This window comes from Eublepharis macularius, chromosome 2 (assembly GCF_028583425.1).
Source record: "Eublepharis macularius isolate TG4126 chromosome 2, MPM_Emac_v1.0, whole genome shotgun sequence".
NCBI lineage: Eukaryota > Metazoa > Chordata > Lepidosauria > Squamata > Eublepharidae > Eublepharis > Eublepharis macularius.
In genome coordinates this window covers 10,546,795-10,573,770 of record NC_072791.1, presented here as the reverse complement: position 1 = coordinate 10,573,770, position 26,976 = coordinate 10,546,795, and the positions used below count along the sequence as shown (strand labels likewise).

At 45.5% G+C, this 26,976-nt stretch overlaps 1 protein-coding gene across 4 annotated transcripts in view; it reads right to left on the bottom strand.

Moving 5' to 3' along the window:
- Positions 1-26,976, bottom strand: part of KIAA0586 (KIAA0586 ortholog) — a 152,547-nt gene that overhangs the window by 43,509 nt on the left and 82,062 nt on the right. For 3 of the 4 annotated variants that reach the window (XR_008596518.1, XM_054971254.1, XM_054971255.1), the window contains one exon: positions 7,987-8,052. The exons of the other annotated variant lie outside the window; for it this stretch is intronic. Coding sequence is in view for 2 of the 3 variants with exons in the window: in XM_054971254.1 (XP_054827229.1) it covers positions 7,987-8,052 (66 nt within the window). In the remaining variant the exon portion in view is untranslated. The remainder of the gene's footprint in view (positions 1-7,986; positions 8,053-26,976) is intronic. 4 annotated transcript variants of the gene reach the window in all.

Sequence of the window (26,976 nt, the reverse complement as noted above, 5' to 3'; positions counted from 1 at the left end):
ACAACTTCGATCCACATTTTCCAGCGGGCATGCACTCTGACATCTGCTAACCACCTGTACTGTAGCACCGACGCATGGTCATTAGAAAATAAAACAGCCCCCTTCGCAAGGAAGTCGTGGCAGCTATGACCGACTCCAAAATGGAGCAATGAAGTACAGAGCTATTTAAAGTCAACGATGCGCATGACAAGTCACAGCCAACCACCGCCTTAAATGGAGCCCATCCCACCTGTACCTTTTCATTCTGACATCTTCCTCTGCTATACCCTTCCTATCTAATCAAATTGCATTGTACCTTTACATCCTGATGCCCTCCCTTGTAACACCCCACGCACCTTTCACTAGGATATAAAGGCTCAGGGATCTCTATTCCTACTTGTGTCTGAGGAAAAGAGCCCTGACTCTCGAAAGCTCACACTCTAGAACTCTCATTGGGCTCTAAGATGCCACTGGACTCCAATCCTGCTGTTCTACTGCAGACCAACATGGCTATCCACATAAAACTATACCACATGCAGCTGAATACATGCAAGACAAGCAATTCATCGCCTCCATCCCCCAACAACTTTTCAAGGATCCAAATGTACAGCCCCATCTCATTAGATCTTGGAAGTTAAGTAGGGTCGGTGCTTGGACCACCTCTTCTCACTTGCCTTGAAAGCCCCTTGCTGGGGACACCCTAAGTTAGTTGTGAATTGATGGCACATGCCTACATAATGGAATATACAACATGCAGTCTCTTGTTTTACTATCTTGAGTGTGCAGCGAATTGCAAGACTGCCCCACCCTGTCTGACTCCAGCCTCTTAGCCAGGAGGCTCCACCATCTTCACCTGAAATTAGAATTCACAGGAGCCTGCTGTTGTTACTCTAAGACATCCCACTCATCTTCAAGGTCGCTTTGTCCCCCAAAGGCAAATCAAATGAGAACAAATATCTGCTTGGGAAGCTGAAGATGTGAGTCCTTGTAAGTATGAAACCAGAGTCTCTGGTGGCATCTCCGGAACTAATAAGGCATGCTAAATTCATCATCTTCCCGCTCTCATTGACATGCGTGGCAAACAACATTTCCCGTCCATTCTAAAGGGATAATATTTGCTCGGCCTCTCGCCTTTCCCCACTTTGTTATCTACCGTGACTGCGCAGGGCCTGCCTGCCTTCCTCTAGTCTGCTCCGTCCTCGGGCCAGAGACTTGATTGGAAGAAACCCCTTTTGTCCCAAAGCTTGCTGGTATTATTTTCTCTCTGTTGGATTCTCTCGTGCATAAGAACACTAGATTCATAAATGATTTAAAACACTCAGTGGGTGAAAAACTGTACAAGGAAAAGGCTGAAAAGGTCCAGGATGAGGCCTAGTTGACTGGAGGGGTATGTAACTGGTTGGTGTAATGGAGGAGCAGAGGGTTCCCAGGTAATCTGAAGGGCAACTATGAGAACTGCTTTACGGACTTTCTTCTTTAACCTTCATCAGTAGTTGTTTCAAGTCTTCACTATTTTCTGCCAGTAACATGGTGTCATCTACATATCTAAATTGTTAATTTTCATTCCGATTTTTACTCCTGTTTCCTCTAGATCTTTCCTTATGATACGCTCTGCATAGAGGTTGAACAGGTAGGAGATAATAAGCATCCTTGTCTGAAACCTTGGCTAATTGGAAACCATTCTGTTTCCCCATATTCTGTCCTGACAGTAGCCTCTTGTCCAGAGTACAGGTTGTGCAGCAAAACAATCAGATGTTGTGGTACCCCCATTTCTTTTAAGACTCTCCATAGCTTTTCATGATCCACACAATCAAAAGCTTTGCTGTATACTGACAATATTCGCAACCGCAAGTCCTGCATTATACTGCATTAGAAACTTTCCAAAGGCTGTTTTTACAGTAATGCTTCCTGTATAGGCTAACATGTTATGTGTTTTTCTTAGCGATATCTCCAAGATTTTCCCTAGACCCCAAGACTGCTGATAAAACTGTCTACTTGGCTGCAAGTGAAGGCAACACAGAAGAAAATGCCTCCAACGAGATGTCCCCAAATGCAGCAAACTATCCCGGGTTTCCTAAGCAGCTTACGATGAGACGATCAGAACGGGCACAACAAAGAGAACTCGGGTTTGCGGGGGATGACTCAGTGAAAGAGGCAAATCCCATGTTAGGGATTATTTAAAGAGGGATGAAAAATAAAACAGCCAACACAGTAAAATGCCTTTGTATAAATCTACAGGGCGGCCACAGTTGGGTATACATTCATCCCATTTCAAAAATGATATTGCAGAGCTGGAAAGATGCAGAAACAAGTCACTGAAGCGATCGAGGGGCTGGAGCATCTTTTGTACAGGGAATGATTCAACCATCTGGGTCTTTTTCATTCCCCCCCCCAAAAAAGGAGAAGAAGAAGACCACCTGAGAGGGAAGGGGAATGTGATAGAGCTTGATAAAACATTTTAATGTTATTCTCATATAACATTAGAACTCAGTGGTCATCCATGGAAACTGATTGACCGTGGATCTAGGACAGACAAAAGGCTGTCGTTCTTTGTAATGGGCAATAAATCACGAATGGAGTTTGCTGCTGGAATACAGTAATCGCTAATGTCTCCAATGGGTTTGAAGATTAGACAGATTCGTGGAGGACTGGGCTGTCTATATGTTGGTTAGCTTTGATGCATAAAGAGAATCATTATGATCAGAAGGCAGCTGATCTTTCAAAACCAACTGCTGAGGGACCACTACAGAGAAAGGCTGTTAGCCTGCAGACCCCGCTTGTAGCGCATCTGCTTGGCAAGCAAGAAGTCCCAGGCTCAATCCTTGGCATCTCCAGTTAAAAGAAGCAGGCGCTGCAGTAGCTGATGGGAAAGATGTCTGCCCGAGACCCCGGAGAGCCGTTGCCAGTCACAGTAGACGAGATTAACCTTGATGGACGAAGGGTCTGATTCAGTCCAAGGCAGTATAAATACATAAGTAAGCACATAAGGTTCCCAAGGAGCCATGCCCCCACCTGAATAGGAGGTGCTGAAAAACCAGGCTAGCCCAAGCGCTGGTTCACAAGCACCCATCCTGTACACTGCAGACAGAACAAAGCCCATAACCCTCTAAAAAGTGGAAGGAACATCAGCAGAAGCTGCCTGCAGTCTTTTTATACAGCCCCTTGCTGTATCTTCTCATGAAAAGGAGACCTTCCCCCAAATTTTCCTAACTTTAAAATGCTCAGTTTCAGAACTATATAAAATATATCTATGAATACAGAATGTGTGGATAATACTAGGGATGTGTGTTTCAGTTTTTTCTGGTTGAAAAGTATACCTGAAAAATACCTTATCGGTATTTTCTGGGTGTATTCGGGAATATCTGGGATCTATATCTGAGATTCTCATATATACTGGTTTTCTGATACTGTTTGTTCCTAAAAACATTCGGGAATATCTGGGACTGGCATTTTAAAGATTGCAGCAGGTTTTTTTCCTTACTTTGGAAGATTTCCTGGGCAAAAAAAAGGGAGGGAAGAGGGAGGTGCCTGTCACAGGCAAATGGCATCACATGTTAGGGGGAGCACCACTGTCCATCCAATCACAGTGATTCCTTCTTAGCAGCTTCAGGGCAAGATTCTTCTGAGTGCATGCTTGGCTGCTCTGGTTCTGTGCTTTACTTCTGCTGCCTGCTGTGAAATTGGTTCTGCTGGGATTCTCAATTTTAGCATTAATTCTGTTGGGCTTTGTTGGCTCTCTTTGCATTGGGAGGCTTTGGGCCAGTGGTTACTCCTGTGTGTTTGGCTAAGGCTTCTTTGCCCTGGAGAAAACACGGGAATTCCTCCACCCCCCCCCCAGAACCAGTGGATAGTAGCTGGGAGCACCATGTTCAGGGGCCTGTAAGAACTGGACACCTTGATCCATTCCTCTTAAAAGTTTGGGGGGGGGGAGGTCTATAGTGGGCAGGCAGCCCTCTTTCTGCTGCAATTTTGGTGTTATTTGCTTCAAAAACAGCCACTCCAGACACCCTGAAAGATTCCCCGATAGGGAATACTAGACCTGGTTAATCTCAGAATCCTGAAAAAAAACTGAATCCAAATACCAAACTGGTGTGAGAGGATCCAAACATAGGGGAACACCAATATTTATGGCCTTCCTGATACCCAGATTCCAAAAAAATCTTATTTGTTTTAGTGCATGTCCCTAGATAATACAAAGGACATCCGTTTTCCGAAGCACTTTGAAGTTCCGTTTAATGATGGCCAAGTTCTAAAACAAGAGATTATTGCAAAGTCTCTGTGGGCCCAGAAACTCAACTTTCTGATAGCTCTGCTCTGGTTTATATTAATCACACCGCTTGTCAGAACAACCAGGCCTAAGTTTTATGAACATAAATCCTTGTAAGTTCTTATTGTCTCCCTCGCTCACACACACAATCATCAACAACCTCTGGCTGACAAAATTTAGGTCCGCTACAGCTAGGGCCAGCAAAGCAGAAGCTGTTACGGCAAAGCAGAAATCAATCGTCAACATTATACTGGGTGCATAAGAAACTTGAAATTCCAAGCGCCAGAAGTATCTGCATAAAACGTGTTTTAAACGTGTCTTTCAGTAACACTCAAAACTAGCACTGGAACAGGGAGCGAGCCCATGCAAAATTGTAGCTGAGGGATGGCATAATCCCAGTGTGACTGCTGAGCAAGTCTCACTTTCATTATATTAGTACAACCACTCCTTGTTAAAAGGGGGAGCGGATTTGGAAAAATCAGAGATTTGGAGCTATTTCTGTACAAGAGAAAGCTAAAAAGGATTCGACCCTTTCCTTCCAAAAAGAGAACAAGTATGGAAGACTGCATGCAGGAATGTTCAACAGACTCTCGCCCCATTTTTATTCTGCTGCTCAGAGGATATGCGCTGCCCTTGTCTCCTGTGCTTTGTTTTAAAAAGAGAGGCCGTGTGGTGTAGTGGTTAGAGTTGAATGACAGTCTGAGAGACCACTTGGCTATGGAAGCTCGCTGGGCGATCTTGGGGCAGTCACATACTCTCAACCTAACCTACCTCCCAAGGTTGTTGCAAAGATAAAATGGAGGGCAGGAGAACAATTTAGGTCTTCGTTGGGGAGAAAAGCAGGATATAAATTAAGTCAATAAAACAAGTATGGCAAAGAACAGCCTGGGCCTCCTTCCCCAACCGAAAAAGACCCTCACTTACACCCAAAAAGGAACAGGAGACCATGCTTCTACTACTGAGAAAGGGCTTCTAGCAACATTGCACAAAGGCTACTGGATACCTGAGATTTGTCTGCACTGAAAAGATCTCCTGTCTAACCACCCTCACTGAACTATATCACCTGAAGAATACACGAGCCCTGCTGGGTCAGACCAAAGGTCCATCTGCTCTAGCAACTTGTTCCAGATCCCAGCCAACTGGATCCAGCCGGGAAGTCCACAATCAGGACTTGCAAGGAACAGCTTTGGCTGCTGTCCCCCTCCCCCCCGCCCAGCAGATGGTACTGCGAGTCACGCAGGGATGGAGTCTGTGGACCCACATTCTGTTATAACAGAGGCACTTCCTTCCAGTGGAAGGAGACATCTCCTGACACAAGACACTCTTTTGAATAATAACTGCTGACAGACATCTCCTCTACGAATATTCCCTTCTTATAGCCATCATAACACTTTGCGACAGCGTGCTCCTTGTCTCCCTCAACCCCCCTTTTGCATTTCTCCAAGACTGCTCCATACGTCGGAGATCTTTCAAAAACCAGGCCAGTGAGCAGAATAAAGCCAGTAAGAGCATTTCTCTATAGATTATTCCTGAATTATGCTTTGGGTTCATGCCACCCCCCCTCCCCGTTACGAGCCCCTTTCTTTCTTTAGTTAGATTTTGCCTTTAACCCTTTTCTTCTTGCCCCCTCTGGGTAGACTGCTGCCACCAGGAATTATATTCCAAAATAATTTAAATTTCCCCTTTAATAATGTGCCCAAGCGTCAGGTTCCTTCATGGGACTATGTGGCCCTGAGGATAGGAACGGGATATGGGAATAACAGATACTCTGGGATATTAAAAAAAAAAACCAAAATAAACGTTTATTTTTACAAGAAGTGTATCCATTTCATATTATTTCTTAAGCTTGATGGTTTCAAAGAGAGTTATCTGTTCTTAAAGTTTCTTTTCATAGGCACAGCGGCTCAGATCTTCATAAACTTTCTCTCTCAGGCTTCACACACAATTTGCCAGCTTCAGTTATCAATTTCTCCCTCAAAGACACACAGACTTTCTCTCAGGCGCGCACACAGTTTTCCTGCTTTAGACAGAATGAACGGGGTTTTCTCTCAGACACGCAGAGTTCAGACTCCCACACAGGTTAGATGTCTCTCAGAAATGCTTAAAGCCGCTCAGGCTGCGCACAGCTTGCCTGCTAAAACCAGACTGAACTTTTCTCTCTGCTCAGTAACTAAAAACAGCCGTTCACTCCGTCCATATTCTCAGTCATCACCCAGTCCTCTCACTCACGCATCCCTCTCTTTCACCTCCCCCCAGCTCTTCATCTGTACCACACTAAGCATTTAAAGACACAGACACAGACACACACAATCATTACACCCTCCCATCAACAACATCATTATCATCATGTTGATATCAGGCTTGATCTGTGGAGCTCTGAGCCCCTACCTGAAACCCCCTCATTCAATACCTCAGGCACTCCCAGTAGCCCTTGTTCTCTCACACCCTTCCCTTTTCACATGGATCAAAACAGATATGCATCTGGATTGTATTGACAAGAGAGATTCCTTTCAAAACAAAGGCTAAGGACTAACTGCTCCTTGTGAAGAAACCACCTGAGCTAGAGGACAGCTCCACATTTAAACAGCACCAACAGTCTGCCAAGTTGTTTCAGGGAGGTGGCTGTGTTGGCCGGCAGTAGAAGAGCTAGATTTGAGTCCAGTAGCATCTTAAAGACTAACAAGTTTTCCTCAGGTATAAGCTTTTGAGAATGAAAGCTGAGAGCTCTGTTGGTTTTTAATAACATTCGGTATTTGTTATCCCGAATTTATATTCGGCAACATTCAATTTATATTCGGCAACATTCAATTTATATACCACCCTTCAGGACAACTTAATGCCCACTCAGAGCAGTTTACATAGTGTGTTATTATTACCAGTGTGTTATTATTATCCCCTCAACCATCACCCTGTGAGGTGGGTAGGGCTGAGAGAGCTCTAAGAGAGCTGTGACTGACCCAAGGTCACCTAGCTGGCTTCAAGGGGAGGAGTGGGGAATCAAACCCAGCCTCTAGATTAGAGTCCCGCCACTCTTAATCACTACACCAAACTAGTGCAGCTAGACTCAAATCTTGCTCTTCAGTGTACAGGGTGTTATGATACTCTCTCCTGATATTTATATATTGTAAATGGTAAACGAAGACAGGAGCAAGAAGGCTGACAAACAAGTGCCAGGAGAGCGCAGAGGAGAGCCAGATGGCAAGGGAGTCCCAGATTCAGCGCCCACTGCAGCCTGTGGTCTTGCCTATCTAAGCAGAAAAGATAATGCCCATTGGTAGAGAAGTCTACGGGCTTGACGCTGTATCAAAGACGGGATCTTGAAGGAGAAAAGTCAACTTAGGTGAAAGATGATGACTCTCTAAACACGAGATGAATTACACAAGGACGTTCAAGTGAAGGGAGAGGCAATGTTAGCCAGGAATTGTAGCGTAAAAAGGCAGATGAGACAGCTGTCATTTTCACCTCTCTAGAGCCAGCACAGCAAAGATCACTCCTCAGAGGGTTTATTTCCTCTTCGCCTCTCTGAAGACTCTGTCAATTTTGCCTCCCCAAAGAGGAAATAAACAAACCCTCTGAGGAGCGATCTTTTCTGTGCTGGCTCTAGAGAAGTGAAAATGACAGAGCTTTCCAATCTTTTCACCCTAAGATTCCCGGCTAACATTGCATCTCCCTTCCCTTGAGCATCCTCGTCTCGTTTAGAGAGACTCAATGAACGGGCACAGGCTGCCTGCCCTTCTTACCTGCAAGTAACGATGTGAGGTAGGTGTTGGGCTCAACGTGCGTTCGATCCGCATCGCTCTGGAAGCCTGGAGAGGAGGAGAAAAGGGCATGCGTTTGATTGAATAAGGCTCTGAAAAGAGATCCAAGGCAAGACTCTAGAGGCACGCTCCTCCATAACAGGTTAACAAGCTTGAGCGAAGGGGCTAAAGGCCTCTGCTGGAGAGCGGTTTTTTGAGAAGGGGGTTCTTTCTACGCCCTGTGCTAAAAGTCAGAACATGGCAGTTTTTCTCTTCTTGCACTCAAATGTAGTGCTGTTTTTAGTATTTCAGGGGTGCCTGTTTACATCACTGACTATTCTTATTATTACGTTTCACCCTAACAATCTGGCGAGGGCGAGAGAGAACGAACGGCAGCGGTTCCCGGATATGCTTCATAGCAGTGGAGGGATGTGAAGTTGTGTCTCCCGGCTCCTAGCCCAAGACTCTAATCCCTGCAACAAACTGGCATGCAAATACCTGAAAATGAACAGATGCTGGTAGTTTGCCTGGTGTTAAAAGCAGCTAGAGCTAGGCCATGTCATCTATCCTAGAGTAGGTTTGGGGACTGTATTTGTGGGGTGGTAAGAGGCCTGCAGGGGCCATCCTTTTGAGAACGCGCAGGTGTGGGGGAACAGTGCCAGAGCACGGTTCGGCAAGGCACGGGACCCAAGAGCATTTCACCACTGGGAATTCCCCATCAGCTGCTGGATTTCCACCGGCAGTCTGGGATTCAATTCAAATTAAGAGCGCCAGATGTAGTCAGTGTTGTGAGGATTGTAGAGCACCCTATTAATGCACAAAGAATGTAGGCAGAGAACGTAGACAGTCCCAGGATTCAGATTACCTTTTTGCTGCCATTCTCAAGATGCCATATTTGGGGTCAGGGGAAGAATGATCTCCCAGGATCAGAACGGGCGGGCATCCTCCCTCCTTTCATTTTTAAAAGCTTCCCCCCCCCCTCCATAGTCCTGGAGCCCAAATGAAAAGGTACTGAAATGCATCCAAGAGATGCGTGCGTACTCGGTGGATTCTCCAGAAGTAGTAACTGTACAGCTGCAAATCTGCTCTTCGCTCTGGTCTCCCCCCCCCCACAATTCCCCCAATTGCAAAACCAGTGCAGGCTGCCTGGCAATCATTCATGCTTAAAAAGAAAAGGGAGCTCCTCAGGGCAATGGAAGAGAAGGACTTTTTCTTGCAAAAGAGTAAGGGAACAGGAGTATTTGATTCAGCAGCTCCCAAACAGTACTGGCGTGGCAATTACTGCCAAGAGACCGGCAGAGTTTCTTCACGCCCTCACTCCTGCCATGCTCCCATTTTATCTTCTTGACCCACCCAGAGGCCCAAAGCTCACAACAATCTTGCTGTTGAATTACCAGTCACCGGAACGCTTTACAGGATGGAGGATAGCTACAGGAAGCTCCCCAAGCCACAGAAATCCAAATATTTTTGGTGTGATCATTCTTTAGGATTCAGCTTGACCAAACTAACCGTAATGCTCGCTCAACAACGGTGACCCATTGGACTGGCCAACCAACACTTGACCTCTGGGCCACATTCAGCCTCTAGAACTAAACTAGAATTGTGTGCCAACTGAAAATTATTTCCATGTCTAATATTTCGGTCTCCCTCGAAGGCTTGGATTCTCCCAGAGAGCCTACAAGGTGGCTTTCTGAAACATAAAGCAAGGCAAAAAGAGGGCTCCTCCGAGTCTGGAAAGCCACCCAATGACAGCAATGGTCTGTCGGATTACTCAACGACCTTGAAACGAGTGTTATGGTGTTGGAGTAACTTGTATACTATAGTTATGAGCCTTTGAAAAAGCATTTTGCCAAAATGGGACTACAAGCTGGCAAAACCCATCAGGCTCTTCAGCCACATTTTTGGCTTCCAACAATAACCATTAGACCACGTTGTCTCCTGGAAAGACTCCACACAGAAACCAACACAATTTACAAGAGAACAACAACAACCAAAAGGATTGCTTCATTGTGAACTGCATCTCTGGAGGTTTCAAGTCACCACCCTGTAGTGAAGCTATACCGGTTGGACTTTTGATTGAATTTTTGTATGTATATGTGTATATATATGTGTGTGTGTGTGTGTGTGTGTATGTATACATGTATATATCTGTGTGTATATATATGTATGTATGTATGTATTGGATATTTATATATAATATTTATTGGATGATGTACATCAACACTTTGGCACTTTACACAATTTTTTTAAAAAAAATATTCAATTTATCTTTAGTGTTCCTCCGAGGTTTTCCTTGTTCATTGGGTAGGTTTTCTGAAACATGGCAAAAGTCTTATTGAAATCTACATGGAAGTCTGAGATGCATTTATGATAATGCGTGAAAAGGTCCACACCTCAGAGGCTTCCGCAGAGAGACACGAGGCTGTCTATTGCATTAAGTGTGAGAACTTGGAAGTAATTTTCAAAGCATCTGAGACGGCACTTGAAAGAGTTAACAAAAGGCAAGCCTCCCGTTCTCTTTCAGGGATCAGGCCACACTGTCTTCGGAGAGCAGGAAGACACAGACGTAGGAGAGAGGATGCCTGGCTTGGTAGTGGTATAGAGAGGTTTATAATCTGCTTGGCGATTTTATTTTAATCGACTGTTACGTTGTGTATGTGTCCTCCTTGCAACTGGCCTGTAGTATAGTTAGCCAGCCTGAGTCTAAGAAGATAACGCACAATATAAATCTTTCAGTTCATTATGAAAGATCTTTGGACTACAGTTGATTACAAACTGAACAGGAGCAGGCAAAGGGATCTGGCTCTTAAAAGGCTAATGAGACCGCCTTGATGAAAGAACGGGGTCGAACCCCATGGAGAGTTTCCTCAGACAGAAGATGACTTTCCCCAAGCCCCCCTTCTCTCAGAAGCACCACTGGGGGGCACTTGGGGGTCCAGTGGGCGGGGGGAGGCAAGGAAATCCCTTCTGTTTATAAAATAGAAAAGAGTCCAGTAGCACCTTTAAGACTAGCCAACTTTACTGAAGCGTAAGCTTTCGAGAATCACAGCTCTCTTCGTCAGATGCATCATCAGATGCATCTGATGAAGAGAGCTATGGTTCTCGAAGGCTGACAATACATCTGACGAAGAGAGCTGTGGTTCTCGAAAGCTTATGCTTCAGTAAAGTTGGTTAGTCTTAAAGTTGCTTCTGGACTCTTTTCTATTTTGCTACTACAGACTAACACGGCTAACTCCTCTGGACCTTCTGTTTGTGCAAGTCCTCCAAAGTGTCTGGGTCACAAAAAAAACAGTGTTTCTTACCTGTAACTGTTGTTCGTCAAGTGTCTTCTGTGCAGACACACATTGGGACTGCGCACGTGCAGGACGGCTGCGGAGAGATTTTTCTAGCTTTTAAATATGTTAAAGGGGACGCTCGCGGCTACCACGCATGCACAGTAGCGTTCCCGCCAAACCACGGTTGTTAGAGCAAGCATCCCCGCCATTCCCTCAGTTCACCGGAGCCGCCGGAGAGCAAACCAAAATAAGTAAATTAAACAACTCTCACAGCGGGGCAGGTGGGAGGGAATGTGTGTCTGCACAGAAGACACTCGACGAACAACAGTTACAGGCAAGAAACACTGTTTTTCGTCGTCATCCTTCTGTGCAGCCCCACATTGGGAGTATAGCGAGCTACTCACCAACGGGGGCGGGTGTGAGAAACTAATTGAACAAGGACTGCAACACAGCTGTTCCAACTGCTGATTCTCGCCTTGCATTCACATCAACAGAGTAGTGCTTGATGAAAGTGTCAGGTGAAGACCAGGTCGCAGCTCGGCAGACATCCCGAAGAGGAATCCCACGCAGGAAAGCAGCAGAGGCAGCCTGGGCTCTGGTGGAGTGGGCTGTTACTACAAAGGGACACTGAGTGCCAGTCTGTTGATAACAAAGTTTAATCGCAGAGACAATCCAGCAAGACAGAGATTGGGAAGACACCGCCAACCCCTTGTGTGGACCAGCATAACCACTGCAGAAAATGAGATGGAACCGGTTGACTAGTCGGAACCGAGAGGAGATGAGGCGGAACCGCTTGGGTGGTCAGAGCCGCATGACTGGTCGGAACAGAAAAACATGGAACGGCGGGGTCCGGGACCAGCGACTGTTCAAAAGCCTCCGGTTCCTGTTGAAATCCACCATCGTCGGGGATTGGAGTGTGAGGAGGCGGGGGAGTATTGAGACGCTCCAAGACCTCTTCCTCCGGAATAGTAGACAGAGGGGACTTATCCCGACGACTCTTAGTAGACGACGAGCGCTTTAAGTGCTTCGTCTTAGCTTTAGCCTTCTTTGGTGCGGGCTCCAAAGAAGCCCTGGAAGCTGCAGGCGGATCCGAAGCCGAGCACTTCTTGGAACGGGATCCTCCATTGCTCGACACCGATCGGGATGGAGACTTGGCCAGAACCGAGGGGGACTTTGTTGGATCCGAGGATCTCGAAGCCGCAGGCGAAGCAGCAGGAGACTGAGGCTTCTCCCCGGACTGTTTCCCCGGTTGGGCCTTAGGAGGGAGAAGGTTAGACACCCATAAGAAAGCTTTTAAACGGGCATCCCTGCCGTTCCTCGCCTTGGGAGTGAACCCGTGGCAGATGGAGCATTTGGGAACATTATGGCCCTCGCCCAAACAGAAGAGGCAGAGATCGTGACCATCGGACTGGGTCATCTTCGTGCCGCAGCACTGGCACTTCTTAAAAAGGGAAGACCGAGACATTTTGAGACTACTTCACCGACAGACGAACGAACGAGCGCTAGAAGGAACCTCTCTCGACAGCGGCGAAAGAAGGACTCAGGGAATGGCGGGGAAGCTCGCTCTAACAACTGCATTTTGGCGTGAATGCTACTGCGCATGCGCGGTAGCCACGAGCGTCCCCTTTAACATATTTAAAAGCTAGAAAAATCTCTCTGCAGCCGGCGTGCGCGTGCGCAGTCCAAATGTGGGGCTACACAGAAGGACGACGACGAATGAAAAGTTCCACTAGTTCCACTGTTCTGCACTTGGTTCAGTTTGGGGCACCATAACTGACAAATTGGAACTGGATCTAGAATACAAATCCTACAAGGAAAAGTTGGCGGAACTGGGTATGTTCACACTGGAGAAGGGAAGACTGAAGGGGAAACATGATTGCACTCTTCAAGTACTTCAAGGGATGTCCCACAGAAGAAGGCGAAGACGTGATTCTCTGCTGCTCCAGAGGGGAAGGCCAGATCTATTGGGCTTAAATGACAGAAAGGAAGAGAATGCTGGGACAAGCTGATAGGTAAATAGATCTGTCCACTAAGGACCCACAAGCTGGGAGCACTCGAGAACTCACCAATACTCCCCTTTGCCTGCACACCGCAGGGGAGTAAGCAAAATCTTTCCAGCAAAGTTGCCTTCTGTCATCAAGCTCACCGAGGACTCCTCTAGAGGCTTTCAAGAAACACACTTTGAGAGTCCCCATCCTTCAAGATCTCTGAAACGCTCTTCCCCAAGAGGCTTGATGGACACTTTCATTATTCCTGTTTAGGCACAAGGCCAAGTCTCCCACCCTCCCCGTAAGGCATTGGGCTGAGTTGTTTTGCTCTGATCTCCTCTGCTGTTTTCTGCCTTCAGAGTGATTTATCGAACTTTCTCCTGCTGGCTTGTTGTTAACAGCTGTGGCTGCGCTTTTTTTTTTATCACTCCTTTCCTGCTGCTGATATTTTATCGATATGTTTCCAACTTGACTTGGGAAAGGGAGAGAAATAATTGCAAAGAAAATAACCACATTGTTGAGCGCACATTCATGGAGATAACTGACCTAGATCAAATGGGCTTAAGTTACAGGAGGGTAAAATTCAGAGGAACGTTAGAAATCTCCTAATGGTAAGAGAAATTGAACAATAGAGCCAATTACTAAGTCTTCAAGCAGCTTCGGGGCAGCAACCTGTTTGGGCTGCTCTAGCTTTGGGTTTCTGGCACAGAGCAAGCGCTTGGACCAGACGGCCTCTCATACCAAAATGAATTTACTAGATTCATTTTGGTTCCTATTGTTCCCACATTAGCATTGCTTATCTTCAACATAAACATCAGTTTTGTTTTGAAGGGGGAAAAAGACACTGACCCTTGAACTCGGAGATACTTGAATGCAGGGAGAATTTATTTGCAATTACTTGTCCTCTGTTTCCCAAATTCTTCCCTGGTTCGGGATATAAAGTTTTAATGAAGTGGGTAGCAACCCAGGAGAAGGCCCTCTTAGTTGTGCCACCAAAACTCTCAAACCCTCTCCCCAGGGAAACTCATCTGTTCCTTTCTGTTGCCATCTTCCACCCGTGGGTCAAGATTTTGTTTTGTGTAGTCTCTCCTTCAGTGATCCCTCCTTCCTGTTCTGTTTTAATTGTTGCTTTGTGTTTTTGGTTTTAATTATGTGGTTTTGTTTAGTTTTAATAGTTTTTAAGGTGTGTTTTTATAACAACGGCGTTCAATTTATATACCGCCCTTCAAGACAACTTAACACACACTCAGAGCAGTTTACAAAGTATGTTATTATTGTCCTCTCAACAATCACCCTGTGAGGTAGGTAGAACTGAGAGAGCCCTGAGAGAGCTGTGACTGACCCCAGGTCACCCAGCTGGCTTCAAGTGGAGGAGTGGGGAATCAAACCCGGCTCTCCAGATTAGAGTCCCGTGCTCTTAACCACACCAAACTGGCTCTCTGCATATTTAAAATCTGGTAGTGTACTTGGTGGCTTTGATGAGGGCAGAAAGGTGGGCTTTATATTTTGTGAATAAATAAAATAAATACAAATGTGTAGCTTGTGTTTTTTAGCATATTTTATACAAAAAGACTACACGAAGGAAAAAGGGCATTTTTAAATGATGACTACTTTTTGTCTTAATGTTTGTGAAGGGCAACAGCACCGAGAGGACCACTTTTTGGCTGGGCTTGGGTTGAAATTGTGTAGACAAGAATGCGCTTTAACTCTAATCCCAACATATTCTTCTGTAGCCCACCCTACAAAAAACACTCTACAAGAATTCTGAGCTTGAAATGAAACCAGCCAAGTTAAGCACAAACCTACTTTTCAAAATTCATACCAATTTTCGTATTCAATTAATATCAAGAATTGCAGTTCCCAAATGTGGCACTAACAGAATTCTCTCTTTGCTTGGGACTTGTGACAGACCCATCCTGTAGCCAGGAGGGGAAATGTTCACTTCACAGCATGCCATATTCCCTTCTACATCCACTGCTGGCACCTTCACGACCTAACCTTGCTCACCTAGATGATCCGACAAATGACCAGACTCCGAGTCTCTCTACACAAGACACCTCGGTGAGTGTTCATTAAGTGTAGGGAGACACAATGTTAGCCGAGAAGTGTAGTTTAAAAAGGGAGCTGGCCGAGATCACTCCTCAGAGGGTTTGTTAATTTCATCTTCACCTCCCCGAAGGCTTTGTCAATTTCACCTCTCCAGCCTAAAACTGCGTGGGATCACAACCAGAGGGCAGCAAGGAATGGAAATGGGCTGGAGCTGCCTTCCAGAGCCGGGCTTGGACCCGGAGAGGTTCTAATGGGCTGAAGTTTCCCTTCTGGCATTTCACAGCCCCTTCACACAGCTCCAGTGTACAGCAAAGCCTTTGCCCTGCCACCGGCTCTGTCTTTTTAAACTACCCGTCCCAGCTACCATGGCATCTCCCGACACGTGTTCTTCATGTGTCAGATGTCTCGTATACAGAAACTCTCACTGTTATGGAATTGTCCACTGGGATGAATTATTCTCTAATAGCGTGATCCTAAACATTTACTCCAGTCTAATCCCATTGAAATCCATGGACTTGGAGCAACTCTTCTTAGGATTGCAATGTAAATTAGAGATTCTCACTCCCCAAACTTTTTGAGCCTCTGGGTACCTTTGGTATTTTGAAAGAGGATGGTGAACGCAACCTCAAAATGGCTGCTTCAGGTGGCAGAGCCAAAACAAAAAACCAAACCAAACCAAACCAAAGCCCTCAGCAGGTGAAGCTAAAACCAAAAATAAAAAAGCAGCTACCTTAGGAGGTTATCGCTGCATTTTGGATAATGACATAGTATGTGAAGGAGCTCTTTCTTTCATCTGACCTGAATCACTGGGTGATTCTCAAGTCCACAAGAGGGGAGAAAAAATTCTCTCTGGCCACTTATGCAGGGGCAAGTCCAGAGGCTACTGGGTGTGCCAACTGTCAAGGCTGCAGCTGATCCCAGGTCCTTGAGGAGGATACCTATGCGATGGATACTTATCACGTCTGCACTTTGCAGCTGCAGATTTACACTTAAGAACATCTTAGGTTTGCATCTAAAGATGTCAGGGGTGAAGTGGCCCTGTGCGGAGAGGCACTGAATGCCGATCTCGCCCCCCACCCCCGGACACATTCTTATTTCCAGCCCCATAGGAATTCTTACGTTCATCGTTAAAGCCCAACAGAATGCTTGCTGCAGTTTCTGCCCTCTCTCTTTTGCTCTTCGGTTGACTCTCCTTAGGGCTTAAGTCAGGCCAGTAGCTTGAGGGACCTTCTTTGGCTTGACTTCCCCCTGAGTTACTCGAAGGACTTGTCCTTGAGCTAAGAAGCAGCCTGTGATACAAGTCAGCAGGCATCCTCATGGAGGAGAAGTCTGTAGTTCTGATCGAGGCCCAGTGTGCTAGACAGGATGCTAGCGTTTTAAACACTTACAGTTTTAGATATTAGGGATACTCCTACAGTTCCTTATGGAAAAAGTGGAGTATTAGGAGGACATAAAATGTACTGTTTAACTCTGCAAGTTGGACTCTGGTATTCCAAGGAACTGGGAACCACACCCTGCACATGGGCTACAAGCTTTCATCCAGAGAATAAATTTGCAACTGGTATCTTTGTCTTATGGAGAGGCATCTTATGCCGCAGTTGTTTGACTTCATCCCTTCCTCCACCTGTTAACAAAGCAGAGTTTTTCAGGCTTCCCATTATTCACAGATGGAGCTGCCTTGGACAGTCTAGGCACTGGCTGACTGAATTCAACAGAGCCCACTTGGGCTCAATAAGGCCATTCTTAGCCCCACTTCCTGAGATGCTTTTAACTAGAGATGCCGGGGACTGAGCCTGGAACCTTCGACATGCAAAACATCGGCTCCGCTGCTGATATACAGCCTTTCCTAAGTAACTCTGTATCTTGCATTGGCTAAGATCCAGAGGAGTTAGCCGTGTAGTTGCAGAATAGTAAAACAGTCCAGTAGCACCTTTAAAACTAACCAACTTTACTGTAGCATAAACTTTCGAGAACCGCAGCTCTCTTCGTCAGATGCATCGTGAGCCTTCGAGAACCACAGCTCTCTTCATCAGATGCATCTAACGAGCTGACGAAGAGAGCTGTGGTTCTCGAAAGCTTATGCTACAATAAAGTTGGATAGCCTTAAAGGTGCTACTGAACTCTTACTGCATTGGCAAAGAGTCTAGGATTGGGGTTCAAGTAATTTGGTCTGAGAAAGGAAAAGCACCACTATTCCCCTCCGCCTCATAAACACTCCCCAAAACACTCACTCACTCAAACCTCGTCAAGGTAGCAAGCCTAAGCGAACTGTATTGATGGAACCTGGTTGCTGAATGCTAATCCTGTATATTTGGAACTAGCCCACTATCAAAGAAAGCACCTTTGTATATGTAAGAATGCCTTCTATGTTCAGTTACGGTGCCAGGAAGTTGCAAAATCTGGAAAGAGACATACATTTTTTAAAAAGCCAGTTTGCTTTATTTTTTAATACAGAAGAACATTTAAGTGACTAGCCCTTCGTGCAGAGACAATAAATTTGAAAACATGTGGAAAGAGCATGGAGTAATTTCAGTAGTCAGAAAAAGGGCAGGATTTCCTCTTATGGGGCAGGGGGGCTTCAGCGTTTTGCTAAGCTCTGTGCTCCTCTTCCTCCCCCGGGGCATATAAATTAGCCGGCCAGTTGCAAGCTACAAGCTGAGCAACGGAAGGCAACAGAGGGAACCGATTTCAAGCCACCGAGTCTAATTCCAATCATGAACACAACATTATTTGGTGAGGGTGCCAACAGCAAACACATGAACTATCCAGCTCCGCATTAGTTAGAGCACGGGCAGCTCCAGCACTATGGCCTTATGCCGCTCTTCAATGCGCCCTTGAGAAGCCACCCAATAAAAAAGGGAAAGAAATGCATCCTGTATATGCAGAACAAGGGCTGAGTTGTCACTGGTCTGAAGAATGCACAATGGCAGTTTTGACTTGGCTGTTGTGTATGATTTTGGAATGGTAAAATTTCTGCAGAACCGATGGCCCATGGAAAGCATAAACAAAACTAAAAAAAAAAAAAATTAGCTGTACTATCCTTCCCTTCATTAAGAACAGCTACTCTTCTGCACAAAATACTCCCAACTAAATTAGGGATACCACCAAGGTTTTGTTTGGTGGTAGAACAAGAGAAGAGGTTAACTCAGACTCCTATTTCACCATTACTCCACTATTACCACTCTCTAGTATTACTGCTACATTTATTCCTACTCACTCCTTCCTGTTGTTTAACCAAGGACCGAATGTCCTCTTATGCCATGACTGCTAAACTTATACAGGAGTCATTGATGAGGAACCTTGTCAAAGGCCAAATATATAATGTCAAGGGTCACCATAATCTACATGCTTGTTCACTTTCTCAAAGACCTCCAAAAGATTGGTGAGGCAGGACTTCCCTTTGCAAAAGCCATGCTGATTTTCCCTCCGCAGGCTTTGTTCCTCCATGTGCCTAATAAGTGCATCTTTGATTACAGTTTCTACTAATTTGCCTGGGGACAGATGTTAGGCTAACTGGCCCGTAATTTCTTGGTTCCCCTCTGGACTCCCTTTTAAAAATCAGTGTAATATATACTACTTTTCTGTTTTCGTGTACAGTGGCAGATTTTCATGACAAGTTACATACGTTGGCTGGTAGATCAACAATCTCACATTTCAGTTCCCTAAGAACTCTTGGTGGCATGCCATCGTGGCTCAGGAACTTACTGTTTTTTAACTTCCCCAAGAGGTCTAGAACTTAATCTCCCGTCGCCTCAATTTGACTCAGTTCTTTAGCTGCCCTTCCTGAAAATCATGGCTGTGGTGTGGGTACATGCCTCACACTTTCCACAGTGAACACAGATGCAAAGACTTCATTTAGCTTCTCCGCCATCTCCCCATCTTCCTTTTGCAATCCTCTTATTCCCTGGTCACCCAAAAGTCCAACTGTTTCCCTGGCTGGTTTCCTGCTCCAGATATATTTAAAGAAATGCTTATGGTCTGTCTTGATGCATTTAGAAGTTTGCTCCTCAAATTCTCTTTTTGCAAGCCTAATTATTATCATAAACTTATTTTGCCAGATCCAGAGATCAATTCACTTCATTAGGGCAGACCTCCAACTGGTTTTTTTTGCTTTTTGTGACTTCCTTGATTTGAATCGTTAACGATGTAGGCATCACTTTAGACCTTTCCTAACTTGGGCAATGCACTCTACGTAGGCTTTGAGTAGTGTGTTTTTAAATAGCTTCTGAGCCTCCTCTAAGTATCTAACTCTCTTGTGTTTCCCTTTCAGCTTCCTTTTAACTATTTTTGTAAAGTTTGCTCTTTTGAAATCAAATGTTTTTTGTTTTGGACTTTAAGGGTAACTTTCCATTGACAAGAATGTTGAACTTGAGAGCTGTTCCCAGTTCGTGCAACATTATTGATGCATCTCACCAAGTCTCAAGCCCCATTCATAATGCACCCTGCGGCAAGTTCAGGGGTACCCCCCCCACAAGACTCAGGTCCTGGGAGCTGGAGGGGAGGGGGGGGGAGTATAAAACACTTGTGCTGTGTTACCATTCATTTCCTCTTAACCTGTTTTGTCTCCTAAACTAAACAAGTTCAGTGGGTTTGATTTCAGCGTGTTCCATCCCGGCGTACATTCCATTCGCTTATTTTGCATCTCTTTCAGTTTGAATTCATTCTCAAGCGCCTACGACCGGAATCGATGCACCAACACTTTGTGTGAGGACATTGTTTTCTACTGGAGGCAAGGGGAGAGACATTGTCTTAAATGACGGCTGCGTTTGGTGGCTACATCTATGTACCCAAAACGCTGAAACCATTCTGAAATCCTTCCTTTCTGCCATTTCCAGCAAATCAGCCCCTGCCAGAGGACACATTCAGTTTATCCTCAAAAGCATGAAATCAAACTTGATAGTTCCGGGTTTCACCGTCTCTCCCTCTCACTGCCTTCATCCTTGCAGAAGCTGCCAAACCTCCTCTGCATTAGCTATGGGGCTCCTGACTTTGGTATCTGCAGAACGTTTCCAGCGTGGGCATCTGCTGCCATTTGCCGAGATGGTGCAAATATTTTTCTTTGTAATTATCTTATCGCATGTCCTTTGCACCTAGAAAGACCCCTGAACCACTGGCGCAGGTTAAGGGCCGTTCAGACACTCTCACTAGGTTCTGCGCCCCATGGACCCACAACTGCAGCCTTCACTCAGTCCCTATGGGATAGAGCAGCTGGGATTTATGTGCTCATGCATACACAAGCTGAGCATCAAACTGTATACTCAGCAGCAAAAACATTCTTATTTTTTTTTTTAAAAAAACATGGATTCTTGCCACACTCAAGCTTGCAAAAGAACTTGATCCGTGGAGGGTTGCTGGTTCTAATCTTCAAGTTTCCCCCAAATTTGGGAGTGACGGCAGAGAGAAAAATAAGGCAAGACGTGTCATAGAAAAGGAGTGGGGAATAGGAAGTCCTGCAAAAGCTAGCTGTGATTTCAGGCTTTGGCAGACAACGTACAGGCCTTTTTGAGAAGTTCCATGAAACTTTGAGGACTAGACACTCTCTTCTTTAGAGAAAAAAGACGTAATCGGAAGTTCTCCGAGTTCCCAGTTACTCACCAGATTAAACATTCCACATGTCAAAAACACGCATCCTTGACTTTTTCAAGCGATCTCTACTTAACGGTGTACAAGAGCTGGAACTTGTCTACTTGGAATCAGATAATAAACAATACAGCTGGAACAAGCAAACGCTCCCTTTATTGTTGCAAGTTAAGTTTTACCTTGAACAAGGCAACAGGAAGAATTTTAATCAGCAACAGCGAGGCGAGTGCTATTGGGTAATTTTGTTTGTGTGTGTTTCGCCTTTTGCATAAAGTGGTTCCCAGATGCAGGCACCCGCTGTTAGTATTGCCCCCTCCCACTAGACCTTCCAAAAAAGATGAAAATTAAACACTGGGAGAGGGAGGGGGGGGTGTTTGGATTTTAGCCACTGTTGTATCGTGGAGTTTGGCAGTACTGTACTCCGTTCACTGTACATATAACACCGATGGGAATAAGACCTGGTTCAAGTTCTAAGTTGCCATTATTTGGCTAATAGCTTCAAGCCGCTGGGGCACAGCTGCACGGGCCCAGCCAGACAGACTCTCCCAGCTAAGCTTTGATAGTGCGGGGGCCCTTAAGTGTCAGGATATAGAAAAGGCAGCAGTTGTTGGCTGTGAAAACAGTCTGATGCAAACCAGATGGGGGCTCGCTCGACAGGGCAACACAAAAGGAAAACAATTGGTTCATTCACAAAGTCAAGCCACTGCCGGAGAGAGAGTTAACAGAACACAACAACAGTCAATCGAAGTCGGGGCAAACAAGAAACAGTTGTGTGACTGCAGTTGAAGGAGTTTTGTTTCTTTTTCAGACTAAACAGAGTTTCGGTTCCTAATTCTTCGATTCATTAAATTTGCACCACAGATTACAGGAGTCCTCCCTTCCTCCAAAGCCTTCCACAGTGTTGGTCCATTTCATTTCTGCGCTTAACTTATACATTTTTCTTTATGTAAAATATTTATATGCCGCTGCTCAGTAGAATCTGTGGAAACAGAGGCCTTTCTTTGCATTCATCCTGAAACATGGGCCCATCTCAGTGAAAAGTGGCATCATCTTGGAAGAATACATCCCTGTCTATAAGGTGAACAAGCGCTGCTTTATGGTGACTGACCAGTGAGTTTCAACGTTTGGCCTCTGAAGAAGTTAGATTGACATGATGCCGCCTTATACCGAACCAGACTGGTCTATCAAGATCAGTGTTGTTTACTCAGTATTGTCTGCTCAGACTGGCAGCAGCTGTCAGGGGAAGGTTTTTCACATCACCTATTACCTGATCCTTTTAACTGGAGATAACAGGGATTGAACCTGGGTCTTTCTGGGCGGCAAGTGGATGCTTTACCACTGAGCTATAACGCCACCCATTAAGTTCTTTCCACCTTGACTCAACCACAGATGAACTCTGCTATAGCACCCGCTACGTCTGCAAAGATTTCTGTGGCATGTCCAAGGTAGCAGACTCTGCTAATGGAAAACATGGGCCAGACCTTACGAGTTGCCCTGAAACTGTGATCCAGGAAGGCTTTCCTGTGGCCGGGGAGACAGAGTCAGCTAAGCTGTCTTGCACTGAAACCTTTCTGCCTATATTTATTAAGATGTTTATTAAAATATCCCCGCTTTCCCTGTGGCTCAAGGCAGCCAACCAATTGGAATAATCGAAACCACAATTTGAAACCAGCAAAATAAAATCCCAAACCACCCCCCCACTGCCCCAGACGATACCAGCAGGTATCCTTAAAAGCCCGGGCAAGTAAGGAGATCTTACAGCGCCTCCTGGAAGTTTCTAAAATGACCTCCTCCCCGGGAGCCCATTCCAGAAAACAGGAGCTTCGATGGAAAAACCACACGCTCCGGTTGATGCCAGGCTGGTTAGCTTCGGTAGAAGCACATCCAGCAGGTGGAAGTTTGAGGACTGCAGGTGGCATTTGGTGACCAGATGGGGAAAGGTGGCCCTTTAGATATGTGGGCAGTGAAGGGCTTGAAAGGCCAGAACCGGCCTCTTCATTGGCTGGCCAGCTCCTGGCAAAAAACAGGCCGCCGCATTGCGCAGGTTCTGTGTTGTCTTCAAGGGCAGCCCAACGCTGAGCTCACTACAGTAATCAAGTGTGAGGTTATTTTTATTATGTATACTTTACAAAAGCGTGGCCAGGGCAGTTAAGAAAGGAGAGAGCTGGCCAACCAGACGCGGCTGATAGAAGGCCCCTCTTGGCCACTACACCAACCTGCTTTTCATACAGCAGTGCCGGGGCCGTGAGAACCGCCAGCGTCTTAATCTGCTCCACAAACGCCAACTCCACTCCATCCACTGCAAGTGGGTCCAATCCCTCTAAACCGTCAGCCTTCCCAACCAGCACCCCCTCTGCCTGATTTGGGTTCCCCTTCAGCTTGTTCTGCCTTAGACCGCCTGACCATCACTAACCTTCTCACTAGGATTTACTCACAGTGCTTCTGAAAACTGCCAACCTAGAGTGGTGTTCTGCAAATGTTCAGTTATGGAATCCAGCTCCAACCCCAAAGGCAACAAGGGATCCACTTTTACGTCGTGCGTCAAATCTGCCTGCATCGTCCTCTCTGTATTCTCCGAGGTTAGATTTTAAAAGCATGGTTTTTTTAGAAAAAAACAAAACCCTAAGATCTTTCAAAAACTAACCAATTTTAGAGTGAACTCTGAATTTAATATATGTTACATCTGCTTGTGGTATATCAAAATTCATGATCCCTCATCGAACACACCGAGTTAAACCCAGTTTTTCTATCTAAAAGAATATACCAGGGGCAAAAATCTCTGACTTGTGAGGTCAAACATCATAACTATGACATAAAAGCTCATGTTCTGTACTTACGATTGTGCACATTTATGAATATTTATGAATACCATCCAGGCCGCCGGGACATTTATTTTTCATTTCATGGAGAAGCTCAGCAATTACCAGCCTTTCCTCCTGGAAATTTCTGGGCACGGTTGTCTAATAAGTATCTCACTTAATGTCCTTGCATGAGGACAGAGCATGCTAAACAGAAACCCATTAGTTCAGTAATTGCTCCTCTCTCTACGGAGACGGAGTCTACATCAAAAGGTCATACAGCCCAACATTTTCGCTTGTGCTACGTAGCTGCTTTAGTTGTTGTAACAAACACTTAGTATGCAAGCTAGCTTGTTGTTTCTATGTTTTATATCAAACAGAAAAATCCGATTTAAAACAGGTTTTTAGGCTGGGCGATTTAAGTGAGTCCACCGGCTGACACCTGGCCCTGTCAAATAGAGGCTTAGGAAAAACCTCCCCGTGCACGTTGGACAAAAGAGCGGGGCGGGATGAGACTCGGCCAGGAACGCACTCTGAAAAGTAACACTAGCACACGACCTGCCCCAAAGACATTCCTCACATCTTCTACAGAAGGCAACAAAACACAGATCTTTTTGACACAGTATAAAGCTGGGCTTATACAAGAAAGAAAACTAGCATAACTAATTCACCCTTTTAAAAAAATCCCGTAATTACAAACTATTTAAAAAAATCTTCATTAGGGCCTATCAGATAAATCCCCAAATTACCCGAAGGACCACAATGATGCCCTTAAGAGGTATGCGGCACACATACACACGAATACGGCGCGCTGGCAATTAGGCAGCTGCCAAAATACGCTAGGCTTTTACTCAGTAAGCATCTTAGATGGATTTCTTGAGTTAAGGTCAGAATACCTTTATGTAAACCTGCTTGAGGTTGGATAATACACAGAACGCTCAGTCGGGCAGTGGTGGTACGTCTCCATCGCCTCACCAATGTTGCTGGCATTCGCACATGCAGCCTGAGGATGCCCCTCCATCACAACCTCAGCACGAGCGCTGGAGTTGCTGCAATTCAATTTGAGGGTCAGAGAAAGTTCAGCGTGCCCACGGAAATCAATCAGACATCTTTAGCAACGACAGCCACAGAGGTTAATGGACCTGAGATAGCCCGATCTCTGCGCTATGTCTTAGTACTATTATTGATATACAATGGCTTACGCCCTATCACTGTTCTGCTCGCAGGAGGATGGGCAATCTCACCATGGTTGTATCTGCAAGGATCTATCTCCCTTTCCCCAGTCATGCCTTTTTTGAGGTTCAAAAGGAGTATTAGGGGAAAGAGAAGAGTAGAGAAAGGTTCCACCAATGGAATCCCAGTAGGATATGTACGGGTAAACTGCTATCATGGGGCAGCCAACCTATGGTTCCCTCATAGGTTTTTCAAGGCAAGAGACTAAAAGAGGTGATTTGTCATTGTTTGCCTCTGCACAGTGATCCTGGACTTCTGTGGTGGTCTCCCATCCAAGTACTATCCAGGGCCAACTCTGCTTAGCTTCCAAGATCTGACAAGATCAGGCTAGCTTGGGACATCCAAGTCCGGACACAGTAGGATATAACCCATTATATCCATAAAACATGCCTTGTGGCTTGCATGTTTGACAAAAACGTAACAACAACTAAAATCCATAACTGATAAAATAAATAAAAATAAGTGGGACCAGGGCTCATTTTGAGGGGGAACACACAGGAACGCAGTTCCCCAAAGAGGTCACATGTCAGGTGGCCCCGCCCACCTGACTCTTGGCTATTTTGGGCCCGTTTCAGCCTAGATTGGGGCCTGTGGACTGTGAAAGGATATACAAGCCCATTGCCACTCTCCACCTCCAGCTTCTTACTGTAATAGGCACTTTGCACTTTAACGCAGAGGATAATTTCTACGGACTATAGAAGACTTTTTGTAATGACTGTACTGTGTGTTTGTGTATTCTTGTATTGTAAAATTATATTGTAAAGTTATTATAATTGGATTGTTGCACTTTTGCACTACTGCACTTTTTCACACGTTATAAAAGAAAAACATATTTCTGAAGTTCCCTGGCTTGTTTTCTGTAACTATAATTGTTAGTCTGGGGTTGCCCGTGGTTTTGCCTACTAGATTGGGGCCTCTGACAGGTGGTGGATCACTCTCCCGCTTATCAGTGGCCCAATCCTGACCATTTTGGGCCCCTTTTCGGCCATTTTCAGCCCCTTTTTGCCATTTTGGGCCCAACTGCGCCCCAAAATGGCCAGGATTGGGTCCAAAACAGCCAGGATAGGTGATGTCAGGGGTGTGTGGCATATGCAAATCAGTTACGCTAATGACACACTTCCGGCGATGGCAAGAGGTGTGGCATATGCTAATGAGTTATGCTAATGAGTTCCTCCAGCTCTTTTTCTACGAAATGACCCCTGAGTGGGACAGAATAGCAACAAACGACGAAAGGGTGGTTTCACAAGGGATAAAACAGCAGCATAGAAGGTACCAGAGCAAACTGACCAGTTTAAGGAGGAAAACGTTTCTAACCGTATCAGCCAAAAAACAGTTTCAAGGAGGGCGGTCCAGGATAAAACACAACACGGTTTCCAGAAGGCCTGGGCCAATAAAACAAAGATTTACCAAGAACCTAAAGCACAAAAGGGTAGGCGCCAGGTGAATCTTGGAGGGGAAGTATTTTGCAGCCAAGATCCTGTTACACAGAAGCCCTCACCTTCCTTCAAGAAGTGATAGTGGGGGGTGGGGGTGGGGGGGGGTTTCCTCAGACCACAGCCTCCAAGCCTCGGTGTAGCTTTCTATGATGATACATCATCGCAAACTCAAACTGGCAGGACAGCCAAACTACCCTCTTAGCATGTGGTTGCAGGCCACGTTTCCACACTTTTTTCAATGAAAAGTTCTTTTTCAAAATAAGAGAGACACTCTCACCGGGACCAGCAGTTAGATCATGCTGTCTGTGTCAGACAATCCCAGTGTCCCACCTTTCCACGTCTTGACCACCATTTTTTTCCACAACCGCTGACTGCGATTGCTGATTCCTTCTATCGCGTTCAAACCTACCACCGCCACTCCGCCCTTCGGCTGCCAGTAAAAGCTATTCTTTGGTAAACACCCACAATTGCAAACCAAAGCACACTTATTCGGAAGAAAATTTGGGGGCGGGGGGGGGATCAGTGACAAAGCAGCAGTAAGGTACAAAGGAAAACAAAAAAAGTTAGACTCGTCTATAAATATTGACCCGAAGCGTGAAGGAAAAGTTGACCATCTTGAAAACACTGCTACATG